At 41.4% G+C, this 24722-nt stretch overlaps 1 protein-coding gene across 1 annotated transcript in view; it reads left to right on the forward strand.

Moving 5' to 3' along the window:
- The first annotated feature begins 8434 nt into the window (after positions 1-8434).
- LOC309556691 (Y+L amino acid transporter 2-like) overlaps positions 8435-24722 on the forward strand; it is a 75560-nt gene continuing 59272 nt past the window's right edge. Inside the window, exons 1-2 of the mRNA XM_082259154.1 lie at positions 8435-8623; positions 23627-24162. Of these exons, the coding sequence (XP_082115280.1) occupies positions 23649-24162 (514 nt within the window). The 5' untranslated portion in view covers positions 8435-8623; positions 23627-23648. The remainder of the gene's footprint in view (positions 8624-23626; positions 24163-24722) is intronic.

Below are 24722 nucleotides of genomic sequence, written 5' to 3' on the forward strand. Positions count from 1 at the left end.
TATATAACACCCTGCTTCAATCTGTCTTTTTGGGGGGCCTCCGGGCTATCACACCAGTTTTAAAAAAAATTTCCCAGTAACTTTTGTCACTGTGTGTAGCAGCAAACGAGGCAACATTTCTGCAGTACCCAAAAACACTATTATAAAAGTATAACACCCCGCTTCAATCTGTTGTTTTGGGGGGCCACTGGTTTATCACACCAGTTATGAAAAATATTTTCTACTAACTTTTGTCACTGTGTGTAGCAGAGTTAACGCAGCAAAAGAGGCAAAATTTCTGCAGTACTCAAAAACACTATTATGAAAGTATAACACCCCGCTTCAATCTGTCATTTTGGGGGGCCACTGGTTTATCATCACACCAGTTATGAAAAATATTTTCTAGTAACTTTTGTCACTGTGTGTAGCAGAGTTAAGGCAGCGAAAGAGGCAAAATTTCTGCAGTACCCAAAAACACTATTATGAAAGTATAACACCCCGCTTCAATCTGTCGTTTTGGGGGGCCACTAGTTTATCACACCAGTTATGAAAAATATTTTCTAGTAACTTTTGTCACTGTGTGTAGCAGAGTTAAGGCAGCGAAAGAGGCAAAATTTCTGCAGTACCCAAAAACACTATTATGAAAGTATAACACCCCGCTTCAACCTGTTGTTTTGGGGGGCCATTGGTTTATCACACCAGTTATGAAAAATATTTTCTACTAACTTTTGTCACTGTGTGTAGCAGAGTTAATGCAGCGAAAGAGGCAAAATTTCTGCAGTACCCAAAAAAAAAACACTATTATGAAAGTATAACACCCCGCTTCAATCTGTCATTTTGGGGGGCCACTGGTTTATCACAACAGTTATGAAAAATATTTTCTAGTAACTTTTTTCACTGTATCTAGCAGAGTTAACAAAGCGAAAGAGGCAACATTTCTGCAGTACCCAAATACACTATAATATGCTTTCTATATTAGAAAGTATATTATAAGTGTATTACACCCCTATATACTGCACACCAAACAATAGTACACCTATATCAGTCCTTTAAAGGACTTTTGTAGACCTATTGCTGAGCAATCTGTGTCACTGACAGTCTGTTCCTGCTCCCCACAGCAACCTCTCCCTACACTGACAAAAGACAGAATATAGACACTTAGACAGTACACCTATACCAGTCCTTAAAAGGGCTTTTGTGGACCTATTACCGGGCGATCTGTGTCACTGACAGTCTGTCCCTGCTCCACACAGGAAACCTCTCCCTACACCGACAAAAGGCAGAATATAAAATGGCAGCCAGATCAGGTCTATTTATAAGGTAGGGGGTATGTCCATGTGCTGAAATGTCTCAATTGGCTGTCCTGTACCACCTGTGGATGTGTCATGGGTCAAAGTTCTTCACAATGTAAAAGAATATGGCGGCCGCGAACATCGCCATATGTTCGCATGATCGGCGGACAGCGAACGAGCAAAGTTCGCTGCCAACCGACCGCTGGGCGAACCGCAAGACCATCTCTAGTGTTTAACAAAAAATGGGAAACCTGGATCAACCTCTCCACCTAGTTTACTCCAAACATATCACTTTGGTCTACACACATTGATATATCTGTTGTGTAACAATGTATGCACCAGCTTTTATTGTACTGAAATCCTATTAAATACAGTACTGTCTAAAAGAAAAATAGATATCAGCACAGCATTTGGGGTGTTGCCCCTTCCCCGGGACACAGTTTGTTCCCAGTCGGGGTGTCTGGGGGTGGCGGACAATACCTTATCATAAGTTTTATACTAGTAATGCATGCACTATTCTAGTTAAACTATGACATTTGGTTGTCATTGTGTTCATGCCAATAACTCACTGTTATAGATCCTAATGCTTAACAAGTGTACCGCTGTTTACTTATCCTTCTGTACCTTTTCTTTTCTGAAAAACTCAATAAAAATTATTGAAAAAAAAAAAAAAGATTCATCTATTACTAACATTTAAAATTACCCTCAATTCCTAATTTCTAACCTTAACTCTAAACATGCCTTCCAGAATTAAATCCTTAACACTGAGTTCCATCCAAAAGTGGAAGCTCCGCTTATCTGCTTCCTCCCCCCTCTCAAGTGCCACATTTGACACCTTTTGGGGGGAGCGGATACCTGTCAAAACAGGTACGGGCTCCCACTTCTGTGAAATGGCGCCGCAGCGACCTATGTAATTTTCTGTGCCTCCTCCCCCCCCCCCCCCACTGCCTTCTGGGAGACATACAGGTCCCAGAAGACAGCGGGACCATTCAGTAAGCGCAGCACAACTCATGCATGCGCAGTAGAAAACAGGCTGTGAAGCCCCAAGTTTTCACTTCCTGTTTCCCTTAGTAAGAATGCTACTGACTGCACACGGAGTCGATGGACGGGTCAGCTTCAGGTGTTGACATTGCGGGCTCCCTGAACAGGTAAGTGTCATATTAAAAGTCAAAGTTCTTTTTTTTTATACAGGTTGAAAGTCTGCTTTAAAAACAAACTTAGATGGCTTAGAACACCTGTTATTTATTTTGCTTTCTGTGCCCCCATTAGTGAGATTTACTCTCTCTATTTTTCCTCTTTATCATTATCATTAAAAGCGAAAAGAAAATCCAGAATTTTGGGTTGTCCCCAGAAAAGTAATAAAGGGAAAATCTTCAATGGGACCACTAGTTCTGGTGGCCTGGGGGTCCCCAAGGGATTCCCTCAATTTGCAGGTATTTTCTCTCACTTCCTGTTATGGCTATGGGACAGGAAGTGAAGGGAAATCTCCCCAATGGGACACAGATGGCAGAAATTGACAGGGGTTCTAACCCTCCCTTACTCTATTAAAAATTTAAAAAAGTTTTGCTTACAGCTCTACTTTAAATTAAAGTGTATCAGTTTTAAACTACACACCATTTCAAGAAGGTGCGTCATTTTGTGGTCTATTTATAAGGCAGTGAATTTAATTTTCACCTAATATTCTCGGCTGAAGTGCATATGTTTCAACTATTTTGATACATTGGATCCAAAAGACATGCAAGCACAACATTTTTATTCTCTTCATGCTTCTTAAAACATTTGGTGAGGCTGTCCTTCATGGCCTGCCTACATGTTTTAATGCCACGTGTGTTGTTCATTCTGTTGAAGAAGCATCTTCAGCACTTTCCCACATGGGATGACAGATGACACAGATGAGCCGTAATGACTCACCTCTAGTGACACTTCCTCTATGGGGAGGAGGGTCTCAATGACATTGGCTACAATGTCCCACTGATCAGCAGTAGGACAAGTATGTCCTCCAAGTCCATGTTCACCTGAATATATGGTAAGAGCTTGCTTCTGCTCCAGCATTCTTTGCAGCATGTGAAGTGTTGAGTTCCATTGTGTTGGAAAACCCTGAATCAAGTTGTTTTTGGGTAGGCCAAGGTCTTCCTGAATGCACCTCAGTCTCTACTTGGCAAGGATTGAATGTTGGAAATGGCCTGCACACTTCTTAAGCATGCTAATTATGTCAAGCAAAGCTTTCTGGTTTGACAGACCATCATTTACCACAAGTTGGAGGGTGTGTGTCATGCAACTGAGGTCTTACACTTCAGCAAGTCTCATTCCTTTCACCATGTTCGCTCCGCTGTCTCGAAGCACAAGCATCACTCGGTCTTTGGTGATTCCCCATTCTTCTAGCATGCCTAGAAACATTTCTCTAATGTACTCCCCAGTGTGGGATCCTTGCATCACTTTTGTATTCAACACCAAATGCCTTCTTGTCCATCCACTGTCAACGAAGTGGCATCTAAGACTCATTAGTGATTCTGTTTGTCCTGACCAGCAGTCAGTCATAAATGAGAGTGAGTTGCCAGCATTCTCTGGTTGCAGCATAGCCTTTACTTTCTCAAGGACCTTTTGGTGAATCTTTTCCAGCATTTTCGTTCTATAAAACTTGTCACTCTTCAGTGTGTACCTTGTCTCAACTATGGACATCAACCGCTTAAATCCAGAGTCAGACACTATTGTAAATGGCTGGTTATAAATGACCATCATCTCTGTGATTACTCACATGTCCAGCAGTTGGGATCTTCCATCGGATTTTAGCCACCTGTTTTTCTTCTGGAACATATCTGTTATTGTTGCCTGGGATAGTGATGTTTCATCTTGTGATTCACTTTGTTTTTTCTGTGCTGCATGATACAATTCAACATGATGAACTCTTAGATGGGCCCAAAGATTTGACGTATTTTTGGTTTCTGCAGTTGTTGATCCCATGCTTACATTGTTTTTGCATGTGTTGCACAGTGCTGCTGCTTTTCCTGGAGATGGAGATAAGAAATAGTCCCAGACCACACTTTTAACTTTTCTATCTGCATCCATCTCCATTGAAATTTAAATATAGGCTTAAAAAAACTGGCGGGCTAGCACCCTGTGGTGATGAGTGGCTGGCACCCTTTGGTGGGTGGCTGGCTGGCACCCTGAGGTGGGTGGCTGGCTGGCACCCTGTGGTGGGTGGCTGGCTGACTGTGGCTGGCACCCTGTGGTGGGTGGGTGGCTGGCGAACACCCTTTGGTGGGTGGCTGGCTGGCACCCTGTGGTGGGTGGTTGGCTGGCTGGCACCCTTTGGTGGGTGGCTGGCTGGCACTCTGTGGAGGGTGGGTGGCTGGCTAGCACCCTGTGGTGGGTGGTTGGCTGGCACCCTGTGGTGGGTGGCTGGCTGGCACCCTGTGGTGGGTGGCTGTCTGCCACCCTTTGGTGGCTGGCTGGCTGGCACCATGGGTAGCTGGCTGGCTGGGTGGCAGTCACCCTTTGGTGGCTGGATGGCTGGTACCCTGTGGTGGGTGGCTGGCTGGAAACTGTGGTGGGTGGCTGGCTGGAACCCTGTGGTGGGTGGCTGGCTGGCACCCTTTGTTTGGTGGATGGCTGGCTGGCACCCAGTGTGGTGGGTGGCTGGCTGGTACAGGCCCAGGGCCTGTGGCTGGCTAGCTGGTACAGGCAGGCAGGGCTTGTGGCTGGGTGGCTGGTACAGGCCTGTGGGTGTGTGCGGGTGGCTGGCTGGCACTGGGCAGCTGTGGGTGGGTGGCCACGGTGGCTGTGTTAAACACACTGTGCACTGTGACTGGTCACTGTACTGTATGATTGAGAAATAATCACTCACTGTCCTGTGCAGAGACTCCATTATGTGGCCGCGGCAGCTGTTAAACACACTGTGCGCACTGTGAGTCTCCAAAATGAGGCTGAAGGAGGTGGCCTAAGAAGGCCGCAGAAGCTGTCCCAGACTCCCAGTGCGTGGAGGCACGTGGCGCAACATACACAATGACGTCACAGCAATATCAGCAATATCGGTAACTGTCTGGGCTGATTCCGATATATCGGGGAAAGTGCATTTTGGCCCTCGATATATCAGTGTTGCCGATAATCGGTCGATCCCTAATTATAATAACAACAATAAGTTAAAAGTTAAAAACACATAAAACATATACATAAATAAAAAAGCCACATCATAATCACACTATCCATCAGAAATAAAACAATTTAAATCAAAATCCACATTGAGCCCCAATGGAGTCAAAACCTTCACTTTAAATATCCAGAAGGACTCTCTGCGACTAAGCTGCCAAATTAAATTCCCGCCCCTTCAATGGCGGTTTACTTTTTCTATACCCCGGAATTTTATTCCACTTGGATTTCGCTGATGGCACATCCGAAAATGTTTAGATACACTGTGGGTAACCAGACCTTTTCTAATATTATTGACATGCTCACCAATTCGCACGTGCACAGCTTGCGATGTTCACCCCACATACTGGAATCCACAATCACATTCTAACATGTATATTACACCTTGTGTAGCGCATGTAATGAGATTGTCTATTTTATAGGTTCTTTTAGTGACTCTGGAGGTGAAATCTTTTCTCCTTTTTATATTCTTTTTGCAGCTCTTACATGTAGGGCACTTACAACACGCATACAAAACGGATAAAAATGAAAACAGCCTATTTTCTTTAAACTTAGGGGGTCTACTACTCCCGGAGCAAGTTTATCCCATAGTGAAGGAGCTTTTCTTTAGACAAACTTAGGATTTTCAGAGAGGTAGGGACCTAAAATCCTGTCCGGTCTAAGGATAGCCCAATGCTTTTTTATGATACATTCCACCTTTTTATATTGGATATTATAATCTAACACTATGCGAAAGTCATTAATAGCATCTGGTACACGTTCCTTATTTAAAATAGAGTCTCTTTTATTTCCTTTCACCTTGTTAAACAAATTTTTTTATAACCTCTTGTTCATATGATATCCGTTTTGTAGAAATTTCTCTGTGAGCACCACAGATTGGGAGACAAAAACATCATCCGAGGTACAGTTACGCCTCAGGCGCATAAACTGACCCCGGGGGATATTGCACAACCACAATTTGTGGTGACAACTATCCAAAGGGATATAGGCATTTCGATCGGTCGGTTTGAAATAATTATGAGTTTTGAATTTACCGTCCTCTATATAAATCTCTAAATTTAGAAAAACATTTTTTTCTTTATCCAAGTTTCAGGACAGAGTGATGTTCTTGTTATTATTTATTTTGTCCATAAAAGTTTGGAGTTTTTCCATATCTCCCTCCCAGATCATGAACTGGTCGTCTATGTTTCGCCTGTAACATGATAACTGGGGGGGTGAATCACAAAAAAAAAATATCCTGCTCCCAGTGGGCCATAAATAAATTGGCCACACTGGGAGCAAACCTGGCTCCCATGGCCACACCTCTTGTTTGTAAGTAGTAGCGATGGTTATACCAGAAGTAGTTTTTCAACAGACAAAAATGTAAACTTTTGGATAAGAACTTTTTTGTTTTCTAGAGAGACTAGAATCAGATAGGGCCCTTTGGACTGCCTCAAGAGCATCTTCATGTCCTATGATGGTGTATAATGATCCAACGTCTGCCGTGATCAATATACTAGATGGTGAACTGGACAGAGTGTTAAGAATCTGTATGATGAGTTTTGTATCCTTTAAATATGACTTGGTGTGATGTACCACAGGCTGTAGATAATAGTCTATATATTGTCCTAACCTAGCTGAGACTGAATCTATCCCATTCACTATCGGACGACCGGGAGGTTTTCAAGGTTTTTGTGGATCTTTGGTAAACAGTAGATAATAGGTGTTCTACAAAACAGGGGATCCAGATAGAGGGCTTCTTTATGGTTCAGGACATCACTTCTTTCCCCTTTGGTTATCATGGCATGCAATTCTTCCTTGAATTGCAACATCGGGTCCCTTGATAAAATTTGGTAAGGATTCCTGATCATTCCTGAGCCTAGACATTTATTCCCTATAGTATACACCACTTCGTACAACAAGACCTCCTCCCTTATCTGTAGGACGGATTACAATATCACTTAATTTCTTCAGTGAAACTATACCTCTTTTAATTTGTTGAGAATCATACGCTTTTTATATTTTTAATTTATCTAAATCATTACAAACCATGTTTTTAAAGACTTCAAGATGTTTTGTATCCAAACCTGGGGGATTAAAAGTGGACTTATTCCTAAAATTCGAATGGTCACTCCCATAATTAACAGAATTTTTGACGATCGGATTTGATAGAAAATATTTTTTAATACTAAGTTGTCTCGTAAACTTTTGAATATTAACATAAGTCTGGAATTTATTTTCACCTAATATTCTCGGATGAAGTGCATATGTTTCCACTATTGTGATACATTTTCCCCAACAGAAAATGTTTGGTAAAAGTCATGTTCACTGCTTTATCAATAAACCTCTTTGATTTACATCACCTCTTGTCTATTGCCCCACTTCACCTGTTTTTTCCCATAACTACATTATTGTCTATAGCACAACTTCAACCTAGTCTTGCCTTTGTATATATCATTTAACTTTTTTTTTATCTAGAGTTCTTATTATTAGTTTATTATGTATGTTGTATATTTGTTATTACCCTTCTATATTCTCACTTTTTACTGTAAATGAAAACTGTTAATGCTCATTCATTTAAGGCATACGGTATATTGTCATAGTGTCCCAATGGAAATACAATTTTAGGATAGTGGGGTTGATTTACAAAAGGCAAAATGACTTTTTACCTTGCAAGGGAATTTTCCCTTGCATGAGAATTTTCCCTTAGCTTAGCAAATGAGAGCAAAGTTCTGCTGACTGCCATCATCCAATCATGTGAGAGCAAAAATACAGTTTTTTATTTTCCTTGCACATGAATGGGTATTCTTTGCAAAGTGATTCTTCACCACATTCAACAGGCTAAGTGAAAATTCCTATGCAAAGTGATAGATATTTGCCTTGACTAAATTAGCCTCAGTGTGTCTGAGAGTAGGCATAAACTTTCTATAGCTAGGAACGATCCGAGCGGATGTCCTAAGAATAGGAAGCCAGTGTCTTTCTCTTGTGTGTTGTGCTTAGTTTACAGTACATGCTGTGAGACTAAAATAAACCAGAGGAGTGGTGGCTTCTTGACAAGAAGGTGATGGCATATCAGTTATCAGGCAGACCCTCAGCTGTTTGTTGCTGTGCACATCATCTGTTACTTGAAAGCTGTGCTAAACAAACTTTCTCTCCTCTACCTCTCCAATGGAAGCGTCCACTGTTTTGTAAAAGAAGAAAATATTTGTGAATAAGTAACGATAAAGGTAGGTTTTTCTCACCTACATATGTTAATTTTTAGTTTATTTTTTATAAATTGAGTAGACTTAATTATAACAGATTTCTGATACAATATTTGAGTTTTATAAAATGCACTGAAATTCAAAGCTGATGCAATAAAATATGATATTACTTATTTCATATATGCTTCATTATCTATTAAATCTTTCTAAATCTCATATATATACCTGTATGTCATTATATACAGTATGTATGTCTACCTATGTAATACTTATTTAATCCATGTAATCTTCTTAAATCTATCTGTCTGTATATCCCCTTCATTATAATGGAGTATTAAAATATATATTTAGTCCCATAAAAAGTAATGAAATGCAAATTGGATTATTTTAATATGACTTGTAACAATAGAAATATTATATTAAACATGTACTCTTTCTAAATTATCTATCTATCTATCTATCTATCCATCTATCTATCTATCTATCTATCTATCTATCTATCTATCTATCTATCTATCTATCTATCTATCTATCTATCTATCTATCTATCTATCTTCACTTCATTATACAAGATATACGAGTTGTAATGTGATATTTTGGTTCTATATAATGTATTAAAATGCAGATTGTAATATTTTAATATACATTTTAATATTACAATCTATATTAAAATAGTAACAATCCATCTATCTATCTATCTATCTATCTATCTATCTATCTATCTATCTATCTATCTATCTATCTATCTATCTATCTATCTATCTATCTATCTATCTATCTATCTATCTATCTATCTATCTATCTATCTATCTATCTATCTTCACTTCATTATACAAGATATACGAGTTGTAATGTGATATTTTGGTTCTATATAATGTATTAAAATGCAGATTGTAATATTTTAATATACATTTTAATATTACAATCTATATTAAAATAGTAACAATCCATCTATCTATCTATCTATCTATCTATCTATCTATCTATCTATCTATCTATCTATCTATCTATCTATCTATCTATCTATCTATCTATCTATCTATCTATCTATCTATCTATATTGTTGTAATGTGTTGAAATGTGATAGTTTGCTTCTATAAAATACAATATATTGAAACGCAGATTTTCATATTTAAACATATATTGTCAAATTTAAAAAAATATGTTAAACCCGCAACATAAAAGGTGGAGTGTAGTTTTAAATATTTTATATGCACTGTTTTTAATTATATCTCTTTTTTAAATTGAAATGCAGATTGTAATATTTTATTATAGTTTGTAATAAATTAGAAATATTATAGTAAACACTTAATGTTTCGAAAGTTTCTATCTATCTATTGTTTTGTGTCTGTTTTGTGTATCTGTTTGTCCAAGTACACTGGTAGTGTATCTTAATTTTACTTAAAAATCTTATTTATTCTTTAGTTAAATACAATTTCAGATTGAGTCCACTACTATAGGAAATCAAAACAGGTCTCAGTACTGTTACTTTACTATACAGAAATGTGGGCCATAGTGCTTTACAGGCTGGATCACTTATTTTGGTGCTAAGACTTGTATGATTCTAGAGCATGATTGGAAGCTTTCATTTTTCAGGGGTTCATAGACCTTAGTTTAGTGCTTAGATGAAGAGTTAGTATTAAGCTGGCTGTACACTGATAACAATTTGACCAGTTCAGCAGGGACTTGCTGTTTTTTAATCAGCGTGTGGCTATCTCTGCTCAACAAAAGTTGATCTTTGGACATGCTGGAAATCTTTTCTCAATCAGTAGCTGCAGCTAATCAGCTGCAGTCGCTGATCAATGCATTCTGACAGTAGTGGGACCTGCTGTCAGAATACAACATCCCGGTAGGAGGGATTCATTCATCCACATTGTATGGCTGAAAAAAAAAAGCTGTGCAGGGATGACGTGCCTGCACCGGAAGTGACAAGCAGGGCCGGCGCAGGACATTCTGGGACTCCGACGTCACCGAAGAGGACACTGAAGAGGACGCTCTGGCTTCAGCTGCCCACACCTGAGTTGGCAGCGCTGGACAAGACATTTTCAAGGTAAGTATTTCTTCTAAAAGGTAAGTGAACCCAGGGACAGTTCAAAGGCTATCATTGCTGAAATGCACTAGCCCTGACTGTCCTGGGGGTATTTTTATTGAAAACATTTTTATGAGGCCGAAACTCCGCTTTAAGATTTAAAAACTAGGGGGCTAATGTTTAGGGTGAAATTAAAACAAAAATTACCATGCAAAAAAGGTTCAACAAAACAATGTTAAAGAAGAAGCAGCAGCACACAAAGTTAAGGCATACCATACACTCACAAAAATATAAAGCATATGCCACACTAATATAAACATGTGTTAAATGTTAATCAACCAAATAAAGTCCAACATTTATGAAAAACGTTCATGCAAGGTGTGAAGTCCTCTAAGATAGTGCTCTTTAACACACTTTGACCTAATGATGTAATTTGTGACAAAATGTGCATAGGATAGGACTGGAGATCATGACATCCCCACACATGTGCTGCCATCATCGGGATTCTTGTGATTGTAGAAGTGATATGGTGTTTTTTCTTCCTGGAGAATGTTAGTGTTTTTAACTATTTAATAAACTTTTTCATGCGGATTAACACTATAAGAGCTTGTTGCTCCTTTTCTTTATATTCTTTTGAGCACTAATTGGTCAACTGTGAAGCTGCTTGAGAAGCACTGAGTGTCCATCCATGTGAAGTTTTGGATCATATTACCTGCTGATAGAGCGTGTTTTGACTTCTCATGCCAAACATAGAAGAAAGAGAAAAACCGCTCCGGTGTATAAATGTCCAAACAGTCAAACAGAGTGCTGGTTAGGTCCGCAATCCCGGCAGCTGAATAAAAATAGAAAGTAGGCAACCGCACTCCTGATTGAAAGCATGAAATTAGTAAAATCCATTTATTAAAGGTCCAAACAGTCCATAGTGACAAAAACCAGAGACATAGGGTGAATACAGTTGACGGGTTTCACGAAATCAAATTCGCTTAGTCATAACCGTGTGAATACATGTGGGGATACTGCCTAAATAGTAGACTGCAGTCTAAAGAGCCAATTTCCGTTGATTAGATGAAAACCTGCAAGTCATGAACGCTAATTGCTAGCAAGAAAAATAGGCAAAAATCCACAGTGAAAAGAACACTGAAGTGGACTCCACATGAGTGAAAAAAGAAAAGGATTATAAAAGAAGGAAACGAAGACAAAACAAAACAAAAGTAAAAAACAATAAAAGAAAATGAAGTGATAAATAATCTGGCAAGGAAAGATGCAGAAAAAACAGGACGAAACCAAGAAGAAAATGTAGATATGAAAAAAAGAGAAAATGGGAAAAAAAAATAATAGGAATATATACTCCCATATGAGCTGCAATAAAAAAAAAAAAAAAAACGAATATATGCGTATATATGCTTATATACACTGCTCAAAAAATGTTTAAAACATTTTTTAATGTTGATGAACATAGCATCAATTAAACTCCTGGGACATTGATCTTGTCAGTTAAGTAGCAGGGGGGGGGGGGGTTGTTGTTAATCAGTTTCAGCTGGTTTGAAATTAACAACAGGGGCACTCGATGGGCAGCCATTAGATGAACCCCAAAACAGGATTGGTTTTACAGGTAGAGGCCACTGATTTTTTTTCTCTACTCTTTTCTGACTGTTTTTCAGTAGTTTTGCATTTGGCTAGGGTCAGAGTCACTACTGGTAGCATGAGGCAATACCTTGACCCTATAGAGGTTGCACAGGCATTCCAGCTCCTGCAGCATGGCACATCAATACATACCATTGCCAGAAGGTTTGCTGTATCTCCCAGCACAGGCTCAAGAGCATGGAGGAGATTCCAGAAGACAGACAGTTACTGTAGGAGAGCTGGGCAGGGCCAAAGAAGGTCCTTAACCCATCAGCAGGACCAGTATCTGCTTCTTTGTGCAAGGAGGAACAGGATGAGTACTGCCAGAGTCCTACAAAATGACCTCCAGCAGACCACTGGTGTGAATGTCCCTGACCAAACAATCAGAAACAGACTTCATGAGGGTGGCCTGAGGGTCCAACGTCCTCTATTGGGCCCTGTGCTAACTGCTAGGCACGGTGGAGCTTGATTTGATTTTACCATTGGCGCCCTGTGCTTTTACAGATGAGAGCAGGTTCACCCTGAGCACATGTGACAGACGTGAAAGGGTCTGGAGAAGCCGTGGAGAACATTATGCTGCCTGTATTGTTCAGCATGACTAGTTTTATGGTGGGTTTATATGATCTGGGGAGGCATATTCTTGGAGAGATACACAGACCTCTACAGGCTAGAAAATGACACCCTGACTGCCATTAGGTATTGGGATTAAATATTTGGACCCATTGTCAGACCCTACGCTGGTGAAGTGGGTCCTGGGTTCCTCCTGGCGCACGACAATGCCCAGCCTCATGTGGTAAAAGTGTGCAGCCAAATCCTGGAGGATGAAGGCATTGACATCATTGAATGGCCCCCACGCTCGCTTGACCTCAGTCCAATAGAACACCTCTGGGACATTATGTTTTCGTCCATCTGATGCCACCAGGTTGCACCTCAGCCTGTTCAGTAGCTCAGTGATGCCCTAGTCCAGATCTGGGAGGAAATACCCCAGGACACCATCCGTTGTCTCAAAAGGAGCATGCTCTGAAGTTGTCAAGCATGCATACAAACATGTGGGGGCCATACAAACTACTAAGTACCATTCTAATGTGCTGCAATTAAATTTTAGCATAATGGACTAGCCTGCTGCATCATTTTTTCACTTTGATTTTCGGGGTGTCTTTGAATTTAGCGCTCTGTAGGCTGATAATTTTCATTTCCATCAAATGATGGGGCATCATTTTGTTCCTTACACATTACCCAGTCCATATCAGTATAGTGTTCCTTTCTAATTTTTATGAGCAGTGTATAATACATATATATATATATATATATATATATATATATATATATATATATATATATATATATATATATATACAGTATCTCACAAAAGTGAGTACACCCCTCACATATCTTTTTATGTTACAACACTAAAGAAATTACACTTTGCTACAATGTAAAGTAGTGAGTGTACAGCTTGTATAACAGTGTCAATTTGCTGTCCCCTCAAAAAAAAACTCAACACAGCCATTAATGTCTAAAACGCTGGCAACAAAAGGGAATACACCCTGTGGCAAAAGTGAAAATGTTTAAATTGGGACCAAGTGTCAATATTTTGTGTGGCCACCATTATTTTCCAGCACTGCCTTAACCCTCTTGGGCACAGAGTTCACCAGAGCTTCACAGGTTGCCACTGGAGTCCTCTTCTACTCCTCCATGACGACATCATGGAGCTGGTTGATGTGGAGACCTTGCGCTCCTCCACCTTCTGTTTGAGGATGCCGCACAGATGCTTAATAGGGTTTAGGTCTGGAGACATGCTTGGCCAGTCCATCACCTTTACTCTCAGCTTCTTTAGCAAGGCAGTGAGCATCTTGGAGGTGTGTTTGGGGTTGTTATCATATTGAAATATTGCCCTGCGGCCCAGTCTCCGAAGGTAGAGGCTCATGCTCTGCTTCAGTATGTCACAGTACATGTTGGCATTCATGGCTCCCTCAATGAACTGTAGTTCCCCAGTGTCGGCAGTACTCATGCAGACCCACACTCTGACACTCCCACCACCTTGCTTGACTGTAGGCAAGACACACTTGTCTTTGTAGTCCTCACCTGGTTGCTGCCACACACGCTTGACACTATCTGAACCAAATACGTTCATCTTTGTCTCATCAGACCATAGGATATGGTTCCAGTAATCCACGTCCTTAATCTGCTGGTCTTCAGTAAACTGTTTGTGGTCTTTCTTGTACATCATCTTTAGAAGAGGCTTCCTTCTGGGACAACAACCATCTGGTCTGAGCACTGACAGACTGACCCCCCAAACTCTGCAGCAATGTTAGCAGCACTCATGCATCTATTTCCCAATGACAACCTCTGATTATGATGCTGAGCACGTGCACTCAACTTCTTTGGTTGACCATGGCAAAGCCTGTTCTGAGAGGAACCTGTCCTGTTAAACCACTGTATGGTCTTGACCACCGTGCTGAAGCTCAGTTTTAGGGTCTTCTTATACCCTAGGCCAGTGATGGCAAACCTTTTTGAGCCAGAGTGCCCAAACTTCATCACAAAACCAACTTTTTTTTTTCAAAGTGCCAACACTTCAATTAAACTGCAGCCATCCAGCCACCCAGGTGATGATCGCACACTGCAAGAGGGATTGTAGTCAATTCAGCACTCACCCGTCTCTGGCGTCCAGTGTTAGTGTGCCTGGCAGCAGCTTCTCCTTTTGTTGATGCTTTTGATCACCCTCCTCACTCTTGATGCTGTCCTCTCAGCACTGTCCTCTTCCTCCTCTCTGGCTGGTTCAACTCCATGGGCTGTTGTGGCTTGGGCTCTCTCTCCCTCCTGAACCACCTCAGCCTCCTCTCACTCTTGTCTCCACACTCCTTTCACCCTTGCTCTCCCTTCTCTCTCTGCCCTTTTTGTTTCCGGGCCCCAGGCTGTCCCTCCTCTTTTTTTTTTTTTTTTACAGGGCATGCTGGGGCTACAGTTTTTCTTTAATTGATTAAAAAGGAGCCATAGTCTTCCAGGACTACATGTTCCATGGTGCACTTGTCCTGGCTCCTCATTGGTTCCTAGCTTCATCAGTGGCGTAGCGTGGGTTGTCAGCACCCGGGGCAAGGCAAGTAATTTGCGCCCCCTAACCCGCGGGATTTTAGCACTCGAGTCTCTTCCACTAGATTAGTTAAAGAAACCTATACCCCATAAGCACATTTGTTTGTTATGAAAATACTGATGTAATTACTAATTAAAGTAAAATGCATCTAAATACAAGTTAGAATGACCAGCGTGCCCCCTTTCAATGAGGAGAGACCAGCATGCCCCCTTTCAATGCAGAATGACCAGCGTGCCCCCTTTCAATGCAGAATGACCAGCGTGCCCCCTTTCAATGCAGAGAGACCAGCATGCCCCCTTTCAATGCAGAGAGACCAGCGTGCCCCCTTTCAATGCAGAATGACCAGCGTGCCCCCTTTCAATGCAGAGAGACCAGCGTGCCCCCTTTCAATGCAGAGAGACCAGCGTGCCCCCTTTCAATGCAAAATGACCAGCGTGCCCCCTTTCAATGCAGAGAGACCAGCATGCCCCCTTTCAATGCAGAATGACCAGCGTGCCCCCTTTCAATGCAGAATGACCAGCGTGCCCCCATTCAATGCAGAATGACCAGCGTGCCCCCATTCAATGCAGAGAGATCAGCGTGCCCCCATTCAATACAGAATGACCAGCGTGCCCCCTTTCAATGCAGAATGACCAGCGTTCCCCCTTTCAATGCAGAATGACCAGCGTGCCCCCTTTCATTGCAGAGCAACCAGCGTGCCCCCTTTCAATGCAGAATGACCAGCGTGCCCCCTTTCAATGCAGAATGACCAGCGCGCCCCTTTCAATGCAGAGAGACCAGCGTGCCCCCTTTTTAATGCAGAATGACCAGCATGCCCCCTTTCAATGCAGAATGACCAGCGTGCTCCCTTTCAATGCAGAATGACCAGCGTGCCCCCTTTCAATGCAGAGAGAGATCAGCGTGCCCCCTTTCAATGCAGAATGACCAGCGTGCCCCCTTTCAATGCAGAATGACCAGCGTGCCCCCTTTCAATGAAGATTGACCAGCGTGCCCCCCTTCAATGCAGAGAGATCATCATGCCCCCTTTCAGTGCAGACAGACCAGTGTGCCCCCTTTCAATGCAGAATGACCAGCGTGCCCCCTTTCAATGCAGAATGACCAGCGTGCCCCCTTTCAATGCAGAGAGACCAGCGTGCCCCCTTTAAATGCAGAATGACCAGCGTGCCACCCTTCAATGCAGAGAGATCATTGTGCCCCCTTTCAATGCAGACAGACCAGCGTGCCCCCTTCAATGCAGAGAGACTTACCTGCAGCAGCGGCTTCTCCTCAGTTCCCCGCGTCTCCTCAAGTCCTCCTGCCTCCTCCTCGGCCAATGGCATGCGTTCGCCTTTCGGGCCAATCAGGAAGTGGGTCTGGGACCCGCTTCCTGATTGGCCAGTAGGATCCGTGTGACAATAGCAAATTTTAATTCGCTATTGTCACACAATGGGTGGGCTCGGGTCGCACTGCTCTGTGCCCCGGGTCCACCCTTTTTTGAAGCCTATTAGAGCCTCTGGCTCTAATCAGGTGATTAAAAAAAAAAAAATCCCACTCTGTGATAGCGCCAGGCTGCTGACTTACTCGGTGCGAAATTGACCGAGCAGTGAGGAGAGGCAGCATAGGCGGGGCTTGGCTTGCAATGACACCCCACCCTACACCAATGGACAGGTGAGGCACAGTCCAGCCCTGCCCCGACCCGCCATTTTCAGCCATAGGGCAGCCGCGCTGGACATCTCCCAGCCTAAAGATGGAGGCAGCCGCAGGCAGTGTGTGAACTGTGTATGTGTGTGAACTGTGTATGTGTGTGAACTGTGTATGTCAGACAGACAGAGTGACACTGCAGATGCGCCCCCCCAGATGTTGCGCCCGGTGCGGCCGGCCCCCCCTGCACCCCCCACGCTACGCCACTGAGCTTCATCCAATGGGAAGGCAGGAAGAATCAGAGTGGAGACGATCCCTGCAACCACTGCTCTGTCCCTGTCCCACGCTGCTTGACAGAAGAAAAGGGGCAAGGGGGAAATACACTGACAGCCCACGCTCGCTTCTCCTCTTGTCACAGTGTGGACAGTGGCAGCGGCTCTCCCGTGCCCACAAAGAGGCCAGCTGTGACACACGTGCTATAGGTTCGCCATCACTGGCCTCGGCCATCTTTATGTAGAGCAACAATTCTTTTTTTCAGATCCTCAGAGAGTTCTTTGCCATGAGGTGCCATGTTGAACTTCCAGTGGCCAGTATGAGAGAGTGAGAGCGATAATAGCAAATGTAACACACCTCCTCCCCATTCACACCTGAGACCTTGTAATACTAATAAGTCACATGACACCAGGAAGGGAACATGGCTAATTGGGCCCAATTTGGACATTTTCACTTAGGGGTATACTCACTTTTGTTACCAGTGGTAATGGCTGTTGAGTTATTTTGAGGGGACAGCAAACTTACACTGTTATACAAGCTGTACACTCACTACTTTACATTGTAGCAAAGTGTCATTTCTTCAGTGTTGTCACATGTAAAGGTATAATAAATTATTTACACTTTTGTGAGACACTGTATAGATAGATAGATAGATAGATAGATAGATAGATAGATAGATAGATAGATAGATAGATAGATAGATAGATAGATAGATAGATAGATAGATAGATAGATAGATAGATAGATAGATAGATAGATAGATAGATAGATAGATAGATAGATTGATAGATAGATAGATAGATAGATAGATAGATAGATAGATAGATAGATAGATAGATAGATAGATAGATAGATAGATAGATAGATAGATAGATATTTGTAAATGTTTAGGGTGGCAACACAATACGTCTACAAGCAGCACTAGCAACTAACACAGTCTACATTTAGGGCCCTTTCAAACTGAATGCAGTTGAATGCAGTTGGATGCATTTTGAACTGCACTCCAACTGCAAAGACAGCCCAAAGTCAAGGTAATTCTATAGGCATAGTTCACATTATTGCAGTGCAGTTCAGTGCAGTTTAAAAGTAGAGCATGCTGCGTTTTTTTGCACTTCAAATGCAGGGAACATACTATAAATGCACTACTGATGCACTTTAAATGCAGTTTTTGCACCGCACCCTTTTGAGCCAAGAAAGCCAAGCCCAAAAACATAGCAAAATGCACTGCAAATGCAGTACTAAATGCAGCGCAAAACGCATGCAAAACATTCAAGCCCACGTCAAACTCATGTCAAGCGTGCATCAAGCACACTTCAAACGGGCATTAAATGCATGTAAACATGCAGTCAGAAACATGCAGTTATGTGCAGTATCTGGTGTGAATGGGCTCTTAGTCTCAATGTGGGCACTTTGTTTATGACTTTTTTAAACTGTATGGTTTTAAAAGATAGTTATCTTTGTCTTATTTACATAACTATTTCATGCATTGTATTTTGTAGTATATACAAAAGAGCCTCTGGCATATAGTAATAGGCTTTAGCTCAAGAGACCAATATCTACTATGTACAGTATATCATAGTCTTCTATATAGCTAAACCCTGCTAAAGAGAATTGAATTGTAATTATTCAGATATTGGCACAGCGTTGTACTGTAATACAAATAATGGTGAGCACAGGCTGCAGAGCCTGTCCTGTATCATGTTTGATATTTTTGCAATTGTGTAGTAATCATACAGAACCTGGCTGGGAAAAAGATTGCAGAATGACTTGTTTCTGTGAATGACAAAGCAAAATTGCCTTTGTAGCTTAGGATATATTTCTATCCATACAGGCATAACTATTATTAGGTTCTTCCTAAATGTTAAAAGTAATGAGTAATCAGACCATTAAAAATTTATTATACGATGCCAGCAATTCAAAATCAGTCATGTCATCAAAATATACATATTCAAATCGGACAAGTAGAATCTTAAAAAAACATATACTGGAAATAGAGCATAGGTTCTCCAGATGGGAATAAAACCTGAAAGACCTGAAGACTTGTTTACAGTTGGAGATGAAGGCCAGTTAAGCAAGCACGTGAAGCAACACCAGAGTTATATGCCAAGTACCAGTCATACCTGCAGGATCACATTGCAGCTATCCCAGCCATGCTTGTTACCAAGAAGAGCAGAAAATAGAATAGATAGATAGATAGATAGATAGATAGATAGATAGATAGATAGATAGATAGATAGATAGATAGATAGATAGATAGATAGATAGATAGATAGATAGATAGACAGACAGACAGACAGACAGACAGACAGACAGACAGACAGACAGACAGACAGACAGACAGACAGACAGACAGATAGACAGATAGACAGATAGACAGATAGATAGATAGATAGATAGATAGATAGATAGATAGATAGATAGATAGATAGATAGATAGATAGATAGATAGATAGATAGATAGATAGATTTATGTGGGTGCATTTATTAAAGTGACATTAAACCCACACCAGTAAATTTATCAATACATTCTATATTGCATGCTGATCATACTCACTCAGCCACTATAAGAATTGTATTCTGTATTCTCAAAGAACCTCTGCTAAAAATGATTATACATACAGCTCAAAGAACATGAGCACAATCAATGTGTTTTAAGAGTTATACCCACTTGTTCTATACAACACAATTATTTCTATGAATGATTTTGATATTTAATGAATAAAAATAACAGAAAAATAACAAAGACAGGAAAGAAAATTGGTGTCTCCCATTATTAATAATTTAAGTAGAGGTGCCCCCTTGGGTGACAAGTGCAAAATTGTCCCCTTGCATCGATGCTTATTGTAAATGGGTGATAAATTTGCCTTGCTCAAAGAACCCCTGGCAACCTCAGGAGGTACCTTAGAGTTCCACAGAACCCTGGTTGAGAATAGTTGACATAATGTTTGTAACTAGGGATGATCGAACTTTTGAAAAGTTCGGTTCGACCAGAACACCCGAATTTCCCGAAAGTTCGGTTCGGATTCCAGAACCCCATTGAAATCAATGGGACCCAAACTTCTGGAATCAAAAAACACAATTTTGAAGCCCTAAAACCCAACAAATGCCCTTAAAGTGCCTAGGGTTCTGGGTCATGCCCCAGGGACTATGAATCAAGCAAAAAAAAGTTCTTAAAAATTGTTGTTTTTGATAGAGAGCCAATTATTGAAAAAAATATTGAAAAAAAAATTAGATTTCTTTGGATTTAGTGTCTGGGGGGTCTAAAAAGTGTACCTGTGAAGTTTCAGCTCTGTAGCATGTCCAGAACCAGAAAAAAAAACTGATTATTTTTCTTAGAATTTCAGTAGCGCAGGGATGGTGTTACCCTCCTTTCACACCTAGGCGTTTTTGTTTCAGGCATTTTTCAGGCGTTTTTTTGTTAACTTCTGTATAGGGGTATATATATATATATATGTGTGTGTGTGTGTATATATATATATATATATATATATATATATATATATATATATAAATATATGTGTATATATATATATATATATATATATATATATTTATATATATATATATATATATATATATGTGTGTGTGTGTGTGTGTGTGTATATACATTTACATATATATACACTGCATAGTGGGGTCACCCTGACATGGCAGAGTTCGGTCACCCTGACATGGCAGAGTCAGTTCACCCTAAACTACACTACAGTCACCCTCACATGGCAGAGTCAGTTCACCCTAAACTACACTACGGTCCCCCTGACATGGCAGACTCAGTTCACCCTAAACTACACTACGGTCACCCTGACATGGCAGAGTTCGTCACCCTGACATGGCAGAGTCAGTTCACCCTAAACTACACTACAGTCACCCTCACATGGCAGAGTCAGTTCACCCTAAACTACACTACGGTCACCCTGACATGGCAGAGTCAGTTCACCCTAAACTACACTACTTTCACCCTGACATGGCAGAGTCAGGTCACCCTAAACTACACTACGGTCACCCTGACATGGCAGACTCAGTTCACCCTAAACTACACTACGGTCACCCTGACATGGCAGAGTTCGGTCACCCTGACATGGCAGAGTCAGTTCACCCTAAACTACACTACGGTCACCCTGACATGGCAGAGTCAGTTCACCCTAAACTACACTACGGTCACCCTGACATGGCAGAGTCAGGTCACCCTAAACTACACTATGGTCACACTTACAAAAACTAGATTATTGAATCTAACTATAGTTGTATATAGTACCCTAACTACACTGCATATCCCTTTCCTCACACTAAAAGAACAGCTCCATACAGCAGAAGATAATTGCAAAATGACACTGGAGCTTTACAAGCAGCAGGAGAAACACAAATGCTTCCACTCTCTTCCACAGCCTCTGTATTACAGTGCTAGAGGTTTGGCGGGGCTATGTTTTATACTGGGGGACGTATGGGGGGCATATTCACTCCTGATTGGCCTCTGGACCCCGTAGTCACTCCATTCACATTCCTAGCAGGCTCCTGCCCCCTCAATTGGCTTTTACTGATGTTTCTGGGCCAATCACAGGCTTTTAAAGCCCAGTTCCTGTCCCACTGCATTTTGGGCGGTTCTGGTGGCCGAATTCCGAACTTTTACCGCAAAAAGTTCAGAATTTGGCCGAATTTTGAACACCCAATGTTCGGGTCGAACCGATGGTTGACCCGAACCGTTCGATCATCCCCTTTTGTAACCAGTGGCAAAAATAAGGCAAAGATAGACTTTTCCAGATTGCTATTGTGGGACAACAAGTCCCAGCATGTTCGGAAGATATGCCTCTATTGACTCTCTATACCCACTCTGGATTGGTCGACCCAGACATAGGGGGAGGAGGATTTGGTAACTGCAAGCGGCACTGCATAATAGGGAAACTACAGTTCCAAGGGAGCCATAGGAGAGGAGGAGAGGAGGAGTGGCACGAGACCAGGGAAGGAAGCAGAAGGATGCGGTGAGAGTACTGAGCCCACATGCATTTGCTTTCCAGTGCGGCCTAAGCAGCAGCATCTTCAGCCACACGGATCGGATTAGCCGGTCTTCATCTGCATCTACAGACATACAGAGTTGGGGTCGCCTGAGATCAAGCCATTGATCCATTTGGGCCGCCTCCACAGTCAATATCCATGAACTACAGACAGTGCAGGATTGGCGAGAGTCACACTTTGCCCTCCTGTTCCTTAGATACCTCTGCATGTGTGCAGCATACTACTAAGTGGTGCCATATTACCTGGTTTGGATATTCTTTTGCCAAAGAGCTTAACTCCTCCCGACACTTGTTGCTTGCCCTTCCTATCGCTGTTAAGCCCTTTTCAAGTTCTTCTTGCTAGAGGTCTTCCTCAAGTACCCACTTTCTCGAGCTGGGAATATCTGGAAGCCACCCAACATCACCATTAGTGCACCACCAAGAGGGCCCCAACTAAGCAGGCAGAGATAACAATTTTTTCCTTTTTATTGGAGACTATTCCTTCCTGTTTCATAGTATTTGCATAGTCTAGTCATACTCTAGCTATTTTCATCTTCCTGGAACACTGAAGTCCTGGCAGACTTGGACCTAGCAATGTCACTCCAGGGCCTAAGACAGCGTAGTCTTGGGGGGGGTGGGGGGAGCTTATGCTGTCCATTTCTATCTGCCCTTACAACACTCTAGGTGAATCTGTTACAGTTTCAACTGATTGGTAAAACCTTGGTCCAGTTACTCATAGTGTTGTTTCCTACATATAAACCTGGTAAAGAAGTGCTTTGGGTAGGAGTTTGTTACCTTATCCTGGTTACAATCTGTATTACTTTGCCTTATGTAACCAATTTACTCTCAATACAGACAGTGTTTAATTACCCTGGTGTTCATTCTACTGTGAAGATGTGTCCGAGTGATGGCTCACTATCTTGAGAAAGAAATTCCGAGGGCTTATCATACCAGTGGTTCCTAAGGGGGTTAGCTACATGTGTAAAACTGATGGATCAAAAGATTTATCTCTAGTGTATAATTTCCAATTAGAGGAAGCTTAGCAGCTTCCACAAATTTGATAATGCTTAAGCACCCTTCATTCTGGTCTTACAAGAGACTATCAGGGCTTTGATAAGCATAAACTGCCTACTACACTGGTGAAGTCCTCGGGCAGGCTCTAGGAACAGAAAGCACCTTCAAGTGTACCTACAGGATGACTACTGTAAATTCTATAACTTTCATAATTTACTTGTCTACCAATAAAGGATAAGGTTGGTGAATCTAGGTCCCCTTAATAAATATTTTGGTGGGAGTCAGTTACAGTACATGCTGCCACAATATTTTGTACATTTTGTATACTTTATATATGCCTAAAGACACTTCTAATTATCACTATTGTCTTTTTCTTTTCTAATTTCAAGTTGACCCTGGATAAAAATCAATATGTCACTGCCATGGACTTCATTTTGCTGTGACCATCAGGTTGGAAAAAATGAAAACAAGAAAACGAATAAAAGCGTAGAAAGTCCAAAAAATGAGAAGGACAAAATGAAAATGAAACAAGAGATTACACTGTTCAATGGAGTTTCCTTAATAGTTGGGAACATGATTGGATCTGGAATTTTTGTATCTCCAAAGGGCGTTCTGATGTACAGTGAATCTTTTGGACTCTCCCTGATTGTCTGGACACTAGGGGGCATCTTTTCCATGTTTGGAGCACTATGTTATGCAGAGCTTGGGACATCTGTCAAAAAGTCTGGAGCAAGCTATGCTTATATACTGGAGGCATTTGGAGGATTTACTGCCTTTATCAGACTGTGGTCATCTTTATTAATCATAGAGCCTACGACACAAGCAATTATTGCCATTACATTTGCCAATTATATTGTTCAGCCAATCTTTCCATTCTGTGAACCTCCATATGCAGCTGTTAGATTAATAGCTGCAGCTTGTGTATGTAAGTATTAATTTATACTGTTTTGTTCCATTTACCTTTATTGCACATTTTATGTTCTATACTGTAGTGTATACACTGTAATCAGTGGATTAAGAAAACCTACCTGATGTATTTTATATAAAAACAAATTATTACCATAAAATAATCAAACTTTGCCACCCTTTAATACATACAATAGAGAAATGTATTATTCTGTGATCCAGGATGTGAACTAGGAGGGCTAATTAGATTCCATGAGATAACAGTCTAGGTCTGCACAGGAGAACTCAGATTTATTACATGATCAACAGGTATTTTATTGCACTCATTGAATGCATATAACAAATGGCTTTTAATGTTATATTTATTGGGTAAGTTCCCTTTTAATGAAGAAAACAAAGGTGAACTAACATCAAGTATCCTGGCCACTCCTCTGCACCCCACTGTACATAGTGGCCGTGATGTCGCATGCTGCCGGTGTAGGAGTCTGTACACAGTATACCTCAATACAGAGCCCTGGAGTGAATATCTATCATAATTAGGGATGATCAAACGTTCGGGGTCAACCATCGGTTCGATCC

The sequence above is a fragment of the Pelophylax lessonae genome (genome assembly GCF_965119305.1).
Source record: "Pelophylax lessonae genome assembly, chromosome: 5".
Lineage (NCBI taxonomy): Eukaryota > Metazoa > Chordata > Amphibia > Anura > Ranidae > Pelophylax > Pelophylax lessonae.